Source organism: Carcharodon carcharias, chromosome 28 (genome assembly GCF_017639515.1).
Source record: "Carcharodon carcharias isolate sCarCar2 chromosome 28, sCarCar2.pri, whole genome shotgun sequence".
Classification (NCBI taxonomy): domain Eukaryota; kingdom Metazoa; phylum Chordata; class Chondrichthyes; order Lamniformes; family Lamnidae; genus Carcharodon; species Carcharodon carcharias.
The window spans coordinates 4,750,412-4,764,015 of record NC_054494.1 but is presented as its reverse complement, the minus strand read 5'-3'; the positions used below and the strand labels follow the sequence as shown (position 1 = coordinate 4,764,015).

Below are 13,604 nucleotides of genomic sequence, written 5' to 3'. Positions count from 1 at the left end.
AAGCAGAACAACTTCAGACCGTGAACTCTCTCCTCCATCCCCCCCTGCCCCCCCCGTTTTGATCCCCCCCCTTTTTTCTTATTCATGTTTATTTATTTTTTTCCAACTGATTTTCATTATTATTATTTTTTAAATGTATTTCCATTTTTACTCATTGTTTTATCCCCAGCTTTTAACCTTTTTGATCTTTTTTCCCACCACCACCCCCTCTCCCCACCCCCACTAGGGCCACCTGTCACTTTCCAGAGTGCTTACCCTGATCCGGCCATTATCACATTCTGCTTTCCACTCAATGTCACCATTAGCACCTCCTTTAGCCAGAACCCCCACAATTAACACCCCTTTAACCTTTTGTCTATGACATCTTTCACAACCTCTCCTTTGCCTCCACCTATCGCTGGCCCTCTATCCAGCTCCACCTGTCCCAGTCCCTTAAACAGTTTATATTTCACCACATTTCTACTTCACTTTAGTCCTGAAGAAGAGTCATACGAACTCGAAACGTTAACTCTGTCTTTCCCACCACAGATGCTGTCAGACCTGCTGAGATTTTCCAGCAATTTTTGTTTTTATTTCAGATTTCCAGAATCCGCAGTATTTTGCATGTATTTCACATCTGGGAGGAAGACTGGGGAACCCTGGCTGACATTGTTCACCCCACCCCCCCCGCCCCCCCACCGCCCCCAGCCTAGCTCAGGAGCACTGAGGCCTTTTGCATCACTCCACCTACCCCTGTGGCAGAGTTAACCCCCCTGACTGGCAATCAACTCTGGGATCTTTAGGCCTTCAGTTCAGGTTCCTGTGTCACACTGCACCCAGCCCAGCTTTGCCTATCGTGTGAGGGTTCAATGCTAAATGCCAGCTTACTTCGACTGCACCAGTCCTCGATCCAGTATCCTCTGCTTGATTTCCTTGATATGCAATGGCCTCCCAGCCTCTTCCAGAACAATCTGTAATTAAACATGCAAACAATTTTCAGCAGCTTCAAACCTCACAATTCCCAACTCCGAAGGCAGGACCGAGAAACAAGTGAAATTTACAAGTGAGGTTTGAGAAAGGTCTTTTGGGAATTTTGTGCTAATAACCGGTGAGAGCTGTTAATGCTGGGTGTGGAACACTTTCCATTTCAGGTAAACTCAGGTCAGCAGCGAACACTCCTAACTGAGACCCAGGACGGAGATTGAGAGAAAAAACTCTTTTTATTTTGTTTCAATCTCCAACCCGGACTGAGTGCTGTTTTGCCAGGGCTCCTGGATATTTGATGGAATGCTGCCTGGGAACGTTCCCACCTCCCCTGACACTCGGCTGCTGTGCAGATGTCAGGATCGAGCTCAGGATGAGATGTGGAGCAAAGTCATTCCGATGGGAACACTGATTGAGTGAGCGTCAGCGAGCAGGTTCATAGCTGTTGCCTGATGACACTATTGCAGACTCCTTCCATCACTTTCCTGGTGATGGGAGGCTGGCAGAGCAGGAATTGGCTGCTGTAGATTTGTCCTGTCCTGTGTAGATATGGGACAGATGGAAAATCTTCCATTTTGTAACGTCTGAACTGAAACAACTTGGCGAAGGAAGACCCCAGCTCCAAGGGAACAGTAGTGTACTGGTACAAAAACAAAAACAGAATTACTTGGAAAAACTCAGCAGGTCTGGCAGCATCGGCGGAGAAGAAAAGAGTTGACGTTTCGAGTCCTCATGACCCTTCGACAGAACTTGAGTTCGAGTCCAAGAAAGAGTTGAAATATAAGCTGGTTTAAGGTGTGTGTGTGGGGGGCGGAGAGAGAGAGAGAGAGAGAGAGGTGGAGTGGGGGTGTGGTTGTAGGGACAAACAAGCAGTGATAGAAGCAGATCATCAAAAGATGTCAGCAACAATAGTACAAAAGAACACATAGGTGTTAAAGTTAAAGTTGGTGATATTATCTAAACGAATGTGCTAATTAAGAATGGATGGTAGGGCACTCAAGGTATAGCTCTAGTGGGGGTGGGGAGAGCATAAAAGATGTTTTTTTTATACAATGGAAATAGGTGGGAAAAGGAAAATCTATATAATTTATTGGAAAAAAAAGGAAGGGGGAAACAGAAAGGGGGTGGGGATGGAGGAGGAAGTTCACGACCTAAAGTTGTTGAATTCAATATTCAGTCCGGATGGCTGTAAAGTGCCTAGTCGGAAGATGAGGTGTTGTTCCTCCAGTTTGCGTTGGGCTTCACCGGAACAATGCAGCAAGCCAAGGACAGACATGTGGGCAAGAGAGCAGGGTGGAGTGTTAAAATGGCAAGCGACAGGGAGGTTTGGGTCATTCTTGCGGACAGACCGCAGGTGTTCTGCAAAGCGGTCGCCCAGTTTACGTTTGGTCTCTCCAATGTAGAGGAGACCACATTGGGAGCAACAAATGCAGTAGACTAAGTTGGGGGAAATGCAAGTGAAATGCTGCTTCACTTGAAAGGAGTGTTTGGGTCCTTGGACGGTGAGGAGAGAGGAAGTGAAGGGGCAGGTGTTGCATCTTTTGCGTGGGCATGGGGTAGTGCCATAGGAGGGGGTTGAGGAGTAGGGGGTGATGGAGGAGTGGACCAGGGTGTCCCGGAGGGAGCAATCCCTACGGAATGCCTATAAGGGGGGTGAAGGGAAGATGTGTTTAGTAGTGGCATCATGCTGGAGTTGGCGGAAATTGCGGAGGATGATCCTTTGAATGCGGAGGCTGGTGGGGTGATAAGTGAGGACAAGGGGGACCCTATCATGTTTCTGGGAGGGAGGAGAAGGCGTGAGGGCGGATTCGCGGGAGATGGGCCGGACACGGTTGAGGGCCCTGTCAACGACTGTGGGTGGAAAACCTCGGTTAAGGAAGAAGGAGGACATGTCCGGTGAAGCCCAATGCAAACTGGAGGAACAACACCTCATCTTCCGACTAGGCACTTTACAGCCATCCGGACTGAATATTGAATTCAACAACTTTAGGTCGTGAGCTCCCTACCCCATCCCCACCCCCTTTCTGTTTCCCCCTTCGTTTTTTTTTCCAATAAATTATATAGATTTTCCTTTTCCCACCTATTTCCATTATATAAAAAAACATCTTTTATGCTCTCCCCACCCCCACTAGAGCTATACCTTGAGTGCCCTACCATCCATTCTTAATTAGCACATTCGTTTAGATAATATCACCAACTTTAACTTTAACACCTATGTGTTCTTTTGTACTATTGTTGCTGACATCTTTTGATGATCTGCTATCACTGCTTGTTTGTCCCTACAACCACACCCCCACTCCACCTCTCTCTCTCTCTCTCCGCCCCCCACACACACACCTTAAACCAGCTTATATTTCAACTCTTTCTTGGACTCGAACTCAAGTTCTGTCGAAGGGTCATGAGGACTCGAAACGTCAACTCTTTTCTTCTCCGCCGATGCTGCCAGACCTGCTGAGTTTTTCCAGGTAATTCTGTTTTTGTTTTTGTTTTGGATTTCCAGCATCCGCAGTTTTTTTGTTTTTATCAGTAGTGTACTGGTAATGTTACTGGACTAGAGTCCAGACATCTGGACTAATACTTTGGAGACATGAGTTCAAATCCCACAACGGCTCCTCCTCCCTCTTTCAGGTACCATATCCTAACATAGAAAATAGAAGCAGGAGTAGGCCATTTGGCCCTTCGACAACCATGGACTTCAATCTGCAGTGGTTTGCTGTTGCCTTCTGCAGTATGACTAACCAGGAAACTCTCCCACTCTTTACCAACTACCAGCAAGTGTCTTGGAAGGATTTACAGGCTGATGATCAGCCTGTTTGGCCACATTATGAACACAGCTTCCCTTGGCCTTCAAGCCCTGAAGTGGAAATTGAACCTGGAGCTTCTGTGAGAGGTAGAGACACCAACGCTGCTCCACAACACCTCCCAGCTCCCACCACGGCTGCTGGTGAAATTTAAACAATAAAGAGCTAATCTCAGTAATGATGATCATAACGCTGTCGGACTGACATTAAAAACCATCAGATTTAGTAATGTCCTTTAGGGAATGAAATCTCTTGTCCTTATCCAGTCCGGTCTACATGTGACTCCAGGCCCACAGCAATGAGTTTGATTCTTAGCTGCCCTCTGCAGGCCTTCTTAAGGGCAATTAGGGATTGGCAACAAATGTTGTCCTTAAACCCACCGGTTACAGCGAGCCACTCCCCTGGTCAAACTCTTCCTGCAACTGTTTTGCTCAATATTTCCTACTCTTGAATTGCTTGTAATGGTCACTCTGGCTGTTTAATGGCCACGTGTTTTCCCCTCTCTTTCTACGGCTCTCCTATAGAGCCCATGGTGAGTCTCTATCTGCATCAGGCTCTTTTTCTGTTATTTTGTAAACCTCACGTCTTGTCTCTGCTCTCTGGTGCCTACCCTGCAATGCGACTCGGACATGCTCTTCTGCGTTGAGGTAGTCCATTTCCAAACTTTATTTTAAATCCTAGGGTACGCAGTGAGACAGCCAATGAGCGGCCGGTCAGAGGAGGGTATCAGAATTCGATAGACTGTTGGGATTGAAGATGAGGCACATGACCACACGGTAGGAATAGAAGGCCGGTGCATGGATACTCAGATGAGCAGAGGAGGGAGTCTGAGAGGACACAGGGGGCTGAATGTAGGTGCCTCTACCCAGCCCATGTGTTATTGTGCGCAGCACCGAGCATCAGTAGTTCCTTCAGAGGTCTCATTGCTGTTTGATAACAAGACTGATGACTCCTTCCACCATTTAACTGACGATAGGGGCAGAAAGAGAGATAACTGATCATTTAGATCTATTCTCTGAGGACAGGACAAAGCTGGGCAGTCTTCCCCATGTGAGGTAAATGTCAGTAACATGACTGCACTGGGACAGTTTTGCGAGGGGAGAGCTTAGATCTGCAGTAATCTAAGAAAGCACTGGTGATCCAATCATTCTCAGCATGAAGAGCAATATACAACAATAACAGTGCGTACCTGCGCAGCATCCAACCATGTCATGTTTGGCTTGTCACTCACATCTGTTGTTGGTTCACTAGTTGGGAGAAATAAAAAATATACTGTTTTTCATCATATTCTCTAATGATCTGTGTGCTGAAAATAATGATAACCTATCATCAGGCTGTCAAGGATAAAAATGAAGGGGAAGGAGTGAATCAGGAGACAGCAGTTCAACGCTTCCCAATCTATTTCCAAATGTGACCCCATTTTAACACCTGAAAATTAACATGACCCCAGACACCAGTAAAAATAAAACAGCATAGTTATTATTAAAGTTCACCTATTATAGATCAACATCATTAAAATATGAACGTCTGTGTTTTCAAAGTACTTTGTATAAATGTTACTATTTTATCTATTCACAGGTGAAGCCTTCTCTCTCTCACACACACACACACCAACCCCCCACCTCCACATCCCAAACTCCCTCACTTTCTCTCCCCCACCCCGCTCACTCACACAGAGCCTGTCTTCCCAGCTCCCTTGCCCCTCTCTCCACCCACCCACCCCCGCTCACTCATTCAGCAGTCTGGTCTTTCTAACAGCAACACAGAGCTGCCCTGGGGCTCCACAAGCCCCTTCTTGTCCAAAGCCACCAAGGCTGAAAACCAGCGGTGATTCACTATAATCAGCTCAGGCTCCGCTGCTCCCTCCTGGAGAGTTGTCCATTTGTCCTATTTTGCAAAAACTCCTATTGTGACTCAGTCCAACGAAGAACTCATATTATAAACAAAAAAGTCTACCCGTCTGTATCAGCAGCAGCAGCAAGTTGTCAAATTAAGTCTGGAATACTAATTAATCTGAACAAGATTGTTCTGAGTCTACTTCCTAAAAGTCCTTTGGTTAATGAATAACACCTTTCACAATAACTGCATATCTCATTCTCAATGTGCTGAAGTTGCATTTTTTAAGAAAAATTCTTGTGAGGTTTTCCTTGGACAAGTATTGAAACGTCAGACATTTTAAAGCTAATTACAGTGTAACATCTCCCAGAATAAAGGAGAAAACCTTCCTGTCTAACCAGCAAAAAATTCTGTAATTTCTTTTACTGCCAGAGATCAGAAGTCATCAACCTTCACATGCTCCCTTCCAGTGCACAAGTATAAACATCTCACTCGCTTGTGGCTGGACAAACCAATAAATAACGCAGTGCAGCATCTACTTCACTAACACTGGGAATTTCCACTTTCGGCGCATCTTCATTTATATCCTCGGCAGCAACTGTTTCCAGAGAAATGAGTTCTGCATCAGACTCAAGCTCCACTTCGCCCACCCTGGGCCTGCCAAAACCCAGCACCACACGTCTCCCCACCTTCCCCCCACCCCAGACCTGCCAAACCTCTTCTCCACCCAGCTACCCCCTCCCTCCCCCCCACCCCCACAAGCCTGCCAAGGCCTGTGGCTTCACCGAGCAACCAGTAGCAGCGCGCGCCCTCCCAGTAGGATGAGCGACAGTTCCCCCGCCTGCTCCCAGCCCCATTCATCATTGGCAGAGTGAGAGATCTTTATGGGCTTTCTGAAAATTGCTCCTCCATTGGAGGGGGCGGCAGCCAGGGGGGATTCCGACGGTGGAATTCCATTATCCAAAGACTGAATTCCGCTAAATGGCAGAAATTTCTCATCTCTGAAAATGCCACATAACACGCTTGTCAAAGTTAGAGCCCACAGAACGAAAGGGAGAGTGTCAGCATGGATACAAACTTAGCTGAGTGGCAGGAAAGAGGGAGTCATGGGGAACAGTTGTTCATCAGACTAGAGGAAGGTAGATAGTGGGGGTTCTCCAGCAATGGCCTCTGCTTTTCTTGAACTAGACTTGGGCATAAAGGACACAATTTCAAAATTTGCAGATACACGAATCCTGGAAGCATTGTAAACTGGTGAGTGGAGGGAGTAGGACCACAGCGATGCTAGGAGAAAGCTAGGGTCACAGCTTTTTCTGATATAAATGAGGTGGATATTGGAATACAGAGTAAAATTTCAAAATCTGCTGCTGAGGAGCATGTCCACATATTGCGCCTTTTTCAGCTGAACAATAGCTTGGGGGGTGGCAGCCACATTCCCTGGTTCATTCCCCATGACAATGCCTTGACCAGAGTCAACCTGTCTGGTTTGAATTTGAACAATAGCTGGGCAGTTAACTCTTCCCTGCTGCATTGTCCATGGCAACACCTCCACCAATTAGGGTCCACTTGCTAACCAATCAGCACTCTCTTCTCATACAGTATAAATTGTTGTTCCCTTTATTGTTGATATTCTTGCATTTGTCCTGATGAATGCAAGATGAAAAGCTTTGATAGCAAGTCTCCTTTTTCAGTGATACTCAACTTTTGAACTGTAGCCACTAGTGTAATGTCAATTTGCATACAGCACACTCCCTCAAACAGTAATGTGATAAATGAGCAGATAATTTGGTTTAGTGGTGCTGACTGAAGGGTAAGTGTTGACCAGGACATCAACATAAAAGGAGCAAACAAAGCGTGACTGAGAAGCATGAGTAATTCTACCGTGACCTCCCATTAATAACAGTTAACGTTTTTTAACTGAAGTGTAGTCAGACACGCTCCCCCAGTAATGACACATACTGCACTTACAGCTAAACTTACCTTTCCAACGCTTCACTGGTTCCAGACAAAATTGTCACATTATCGAGGGCTGGGAAAAGAGAATAATTCCCCTGTCCATCGTGGTCTATTTCAGATTCAAAGTTGGATAGAGAATTCATGGTGTCAATGGGAGATAGCGATGTCTCTGGAGAATGACTGCTTGTGGACTGTTCAGGGCAAAAACACACAGCCACAATTAATTTTAAAATTCACTGCTTTATACCCAAGGCTTCACTAAAATACTTAATGTTTTGATCGGTGTCTGACACTACGACAGTGTTGTCACTCATGTCAGCTTGGCTACAAATCAGGGCTTATTTAAGCTTTTCTGTTGACCCTGAGAGGTAAGAGTCTGGCTTTAGGATTTCAATGCAGCGTAATAGTGGGCATGTGGGATTTCCACTCCACTCCCATTTGAAAAGTGCAAGAGACTGTAGTACAGTGGCGTTCTGGCACTGGACTGCCTCAGTTCATATTCCACACAGCAAGTTTTACATTGCGTTAGATCAACTCCACAGGACAGAAGTAGGTCAGTTGGCCCAAATGGTCTCTTCCCACCCAATTTCATCACAGCCTACCAGTATATCCTTCTATTCCTTTCCCCCTCATCTGTTTAATCTAGCTTCCCATATATGTATATATATATATATATATCTATGCCTCAACAGCTCCATGTGGTAGCAAGTTTCACATTCTAACTACTCTCTGTGTAAGTTGCAGCCCTATTTGCCCTTGTCATGAAAGCACCTTTCTTTGACCATTGAGTCCTGGAGTGGGACTTGAACCTGGAGCTTCTTGCTCAGAGGAAGGGACACTAACCACTGCTCCACGGAACCCCCTATTCTGCTTCCTGAGATTTTAAGCTATCAAAGGTTGAAATACTTGAAACTGAGGTTCCAGCTTCTGGCGGTTCAAGGAAAAGTAGGAATCCTAGTCTCAGCTGGTGAGTTTTGTTGTTAACTGATCTGTAACTCACCAATCGCACAACTACACAGTCTCTGCTGGCGAGAAAGCTCAGCGTAGGAACAGACATCATTAACTAAAATGATAATGATGAAATGATTGGAACACCCTCTACTGGTGCAGCAGTAATACTCACTCAACAACCAAACACTGAGCAAGGAGTGTTTAATACTGAAATGTTGTCAAATATTCAGTGATAGTGTAGGAGGAGATGATGGAAAGTTGATAAGACAATAGATGTAGTCCAACATATCCTCGTTGTGTACCAGTGGCTTTAAGGAATAAGTGAATGAAAGCCTGAATGGTCAGAGAGGACATCATTGCTCCTGTAACAATGCTGACCTTATGGATTAGTTTGAAGGTGATTGTACTGAAGGAGCTCAGCAGACTACGGATCTGCTAAGATCTTAAAGACTTAAAAAAAAGCCCACTAGTGCCAGCATTCTGCTTTGCTGAATATTGAGGATGTAGCTATGTGCCTACTCGCTGCTAAAGTTTTCACAATTCTCAATGTCCACAGCGGGTCTGGGCATGAGTCTCAGAACAATCTCATATTTAAACACGTTCCACACACCTTATGGCCAATATTGCCAGAAATGTATTTCATTTAGGATCAGCTCAGAATCAGAAATCTTCCAATACAAGATGGTGGAAGGGCTGGAGGGGTTAGAGGTGATTTTATAACATTTGGGTTTGGAGACACATTCGAAGAAGCAACTTGAGCCCATCACACCTGAAGTTTTTCTTCATCGATGCAATGAACACAGCGTGGTCTTAAACATGGACAAACTGAAGTTTTGTAGACAAGAACACAGGAGCAGGAGAAGGTCACCTACTCCCTCGAGTCTGTTCCATCAGTCAATGGGATCATGGCTGATCTGCAGCCTAACTCCATATATCCACTTTCATCCCTTAATCCATGACATCTTAGTTACCAAAAATCTAACAATCTCAGATTTAAATTTAGCAATTCACCTCCCATCGATTGCCATTTGTGAAAGAGACTTCCTAAGGTTTATCATGTTTTGTGAAGTTAATCTACAACACCATGCATCTCAGTCTGGCCTTGAAGCAGCACTGGTGCAGAATGGAGAACCAGTTTTCTATGCGTTAAGAGCATTAACATCAGCAGAGAGGTGATAGAAACAGATTGAGAAAGAGTTTGTACTGTTTGTGCTCCCCTGTGATACACTTGAAGGCTGAGTCAATGGCCAGGACATTGTGAATACTGAAATGGATCATCACCAAATTGATATTCAAGTGAGAGTATTGTGGGACAGCATTCGTAATGCACAAGGAATTAGTAGTGTCAGTCACCCACAGTGAACACACACTGGCAGAGAAGGTTGTATCTATAGAGTCAGTGACAGCCTCTATTGGCACGGGGTGTCCACAGACAATACATTGTAAAGTGTGTTATCAGTTTGGTTCATCACAGTTCTCGAGGTAAGGAGCTGTTATGACAGTACAAGATTGTGGTTAGGGCTCAAAGGCTGACCTTTGTGAGATACATGGCTGTACTCTGCTTGCCGTGTATGCTTCCTACAGTAACTTCATCGAACATGTGAACAAGGAGCAGGAGTAGGCCATTCAGCCTCACTTCTGCTACTACCTGACGTTCTGAGAGAACTAAAGAGAATGTTTGCAAGATTTGGACAACCAGACATCCTCGTAGCAGATAACAGTCCACAATTTGCATCAGCAGAATTTGCAGTGTTTGCCAAGACGTGAGGAATTAAACATCACCTCACTAGCCATAGTCCACTCAGCAAATCTAAAAATGCAGTCAAGATCACAAAACCACTCTTCCTGAAATGCAGGGAGCCCAGTCAACCGGCTCCTCACTCTATTAGATTGATGTAACACGTTGAGTGAGTGGAGAAGTACAAGCAATGCAGAGAGACTTGGCTCATGGGTGCAAGACAGAACTTCCAACAGTGGCAATACTCCTGCAGCATCAATATTCAGCTGAGGAAGGCAGGTATAAACTAGTCAACATGAAGCAACAGCAGCAACAGGAATGCTAAACCACTTCATCAATAACCCCCAGGCTACAGAACAGATAAATCTTCCTGCTTAGAGTGTTTAGAATCCTGGAACTACATCGGGGTGCAGCTCGGCCCTCTGTGCCCAGAGGCACCGGGGTGCAGCTCGGCCCTCAGTGCCCAGAGGCATCGGGGTGCAGCTCGGCCCTCAGTGCCCAGAGGCACCGGGGTGCAGCTCGGCCCTCAGTGCCCAGAGGCATCGGGGTGCAGCTCGGTCCTCGGCGCCCAGGGAGTGGGACAGGGTGCAGCTCTGCCCTCAGTACCCAGGGAGTGGGATCGGGGTGCAGCTCTGCCCTTGGCATGCAGAGAGTGGGATTGGGGCCTCGGCGCCCAGAGAGTGGGATTGGGGTGCAGCTCTGCCCTCGGCACCCATGGAGTGGGATCAGGGCCTCGGTGCCCAGGGAGTGGGATCGGGGTGCAGCTCTGCCCTCAGTGCCCAGGGAGTGGGATCAGTGTGCAGCTCTGCCCTCGGCACCCAGGGAGTGGGATCGGGGTGCAGCTCTGCCCTCGGCATCCAGGGAGTGGGATCGGGGTGCAGCTCTGCCCTCGGCGCCCAGGGAGTGGGATCAGTGTGCAGCTCTGCCCCCAGCACCCAGGGATTGGGATCTGGGTGCAGCTCTGCCCTCAGTACCCAGGGAGTGGGATCGGGGTGCAGCTCTGCCCTCGGTACCCAGGGATTGGGATCTGGGTGCAGCTCTGCCTTCAGTACCCAGGGAGTGGGATCGGGGTGCAGCTCTGCCCTCGGCACCCATGGAGTGGGATCAGGGCCTCGGTGCCCAGGGAGTGGGATCGGGGTGCAGCTCTGCCCTCAGTGCCCAGGGAGTGGGATCGGTGTGCAGCTCTGCCCTCGGCACCCAGGGAGTGGGATCTGGGTGCAGCTCTGCCCTCAGCGCCCAGGGAGTGGGATCTGGGTGCAGCTCTGCCCCCGGCGCCCAGGGATTGGGATCTAGGTGCAGCTCTGCCCTCGGCGCGCAGGGAGTGGGGTCAGGGTGCAGCTCTTCCCTCGGCACGCAGGGAGTGGGATCAGTGTGCAGCTCTGCCCTTGGCACCCAGGGATTGGGATCTGGGTGCAGCCCTGCCCTGGGCGCCCAGGGATTGGGATCTGGGTGCAGCTCTGCCCTCGGCGTGCAGGGAGTGGGAGCGGGGTGCAGCTCTGCCCTCGGTGCCCAGGGAGTGGGATCGGGGTGCAGCTCTGCCCTCGGCGCCCAGGGAGAGGGATCTGGTTGCAGCTCTGCCCTCGGCACCCAAGGAGTGGGATCTGGATGCAGCTCTGCCCTCGGCGTGCAGGGAGTGGGAGCGGGGTGCAGCTCTGCCCTCGGCGCCCAGGGATTGGGATCGGGGAGCAGCTCTGCCCTCGGCACCCAGGGATTGGGATCGGGGTGCAGCTCTGCCCTCGGCGCCCAGGGAGTGGGATCGGGGTGCAGCTTCGCACTCGGCGCCCAGGGAGTGGGATCGGGGTGCAGCTCTGCCCTTGGCGCCCAGGGAGTGGGATTGGGGTGCAGCTCTGCCCTTGGCGCCCAGGGAGTGGGATCGGGGTGCAGCTCTGCCCTCGGCGCCCAGGGAGTGGCATCGGGGTGCAGCTCTGCCCTCGGCGCCCAGGGAGTGGGATCGGGGTGCAGCTCCGCCCTTGGCGCCCAGGGAGTGGGATCGGGGGGCAGCTCTGCCCTCGGCGCCCAGGGAGTGGGATCGGGGTGCAGCTCCGCCCTTGGCGCCCAGGGAGTGGGATCGGGGTGCAGCTCTGCCCTCGGTGCACAGGGAGTGGGAGCGGGGTGCAGGTCTGCCCTTGGTGCCCAGGCAGTGGGATCGGGGGGCAGCTCTGCCCTCGGCGCGCAGGGAGTGGGATCAAGGTGCAGCTCCGCCCTCGGTGCCCAGGGAGTGAGATCGGGGTGCAGCTCCGCCCTCGGTGCCCTCCTCCCCCTTGCTCCGATTGGCCATTTCCTGGAGCTTTCACCACATGACCACCCCCACCCCTCGCGAGACTCCCGGGCGGTCCGGTAGAGTTGGCAACCCCCGAGCCCCCGCCCAGCCGGTGCCCCGACAGCGGGGCAGGCGGGATAGGAAAGTGCGGTGGAAGCGCTGGGCCCCGGGTGGGGGGGGTGTAGACGACTCACCACCGGCAGGAGGATGGGGGGTTTGTGCCCGTGTCGGAGCTGCTCCTTCCCGTGGATCATCGGCGACTTGTGGAGAATCTCCCCTTCCGTCTCCAGACTGTGAGACTCCATAACGGAGCCGAGCGGAGTGAGGCCGGGCCGGCGGCAGCGGGAACTCGGGGAGGGGGGACTCGGGCCTTCCCGGGGCCGCTCGGGGAGACTCGGGCCTTCCCGGGGCCGCTCGGGGGGAACTCGGGTGTTTCCGGGGCCGCTCGGGGGGACTCGGGCCTTCCCGGGGGGACTCGGGCCTTCCCGGGGCTGCTCGGGGGGACTCGGGCCTTCCCGGGGCTGCTCGGGGGGACTCGGGCCTTCCCGGGGCTGCTCGGGGGGACTCGGGCCTTCCCGGGGCTGCTCGGGGGGACTCGGGCCTTCCCGGGGCCGCTCGGGGGGAACTCGGGTGTTTCCGGGGCCGCTCGGGGGGACTCGGGCCTTCCCGGGGCTGCTCGGGGGGACTCGGGTGTTTCCGGCGTCCCTGGGATTCGGTTCCTGCAGTTTGAACCTTTAAAGGGGCCTCGAAACCCCTGCTCAACAACAACAACAAAGTTTGTTTATATAGCGTCTTTAATGTAATAAAAGATTCCAAGGAGCTTCACAGGAGAATTATAATCAGAATATGACACTGAGCCACATAAGGAGATATTAGCTAAGCTGACCAAAAGCTTGGCCAAAGAGGTTTTAGAGGAGAAAAGTGATATAGAAATGCAGAGAGGTTTAGGGAGGGAATTTACAGGATTTAGTACCAAGGTAACTGAAAGCAGGGCCTCAACTGCTGGATCAATAAAAATTGGGGGTGCTTAAGATATCAGATTTAGGGGAGCTGATATATTTTTAAGGGTGTGGGAGTGGAGGAGGTGACAGAGATAGGG

At 50.1% G+C, this 13,604-nt stretch overlaps 1 protein-coding gene across 7 annotated transcripts in view; it reads right to left on the bottom strand.

Moving 5' to 3' along the window:
• tbrg1 (transforming growth factor beta regulator 1) overlaps positions 1-12,877 on the bottom strand; it is a 147,884-nt gene extending 135,007 nt beyond the window's left edge. For 4 of the 7 annotated variants that reach the window (XM_041176520.1, XM_041176521.1, XM_041176522.1 and 1 more), the window contains exons 1-4: positions 12,700-12,877; positions 7,581-7,747; positions 4,954-5,011; positions 868-950 (exon numbers count right to left, since the gene is read on the bottom strand). In XM_041176520.1, coding sequence (XP_041032454.1) covers positions 868-950; positions 4,954-5,011; positions 7,581-7,747; positions 12,700-12,810 — 419 coding nt within the window. In that variant the 5' untranslated portion in view covers positions 12,811-12,877. Of the gene's footprint in view, positions 1-867; positions 951-4,953; positions 5,012-7,580; positions 7,748-9,117; positions 9,385-9,518; positions 9,697-12,699 lie in introns of those variants that run through there. The other 3 variants (XM_041176524.1, XM_041176523.1, XM_041176526.1) reach the window with 3 other exon arrangements.
• Between the last annotated feature and the right edge of the window lie 727 nt (positions 12,878-13,604).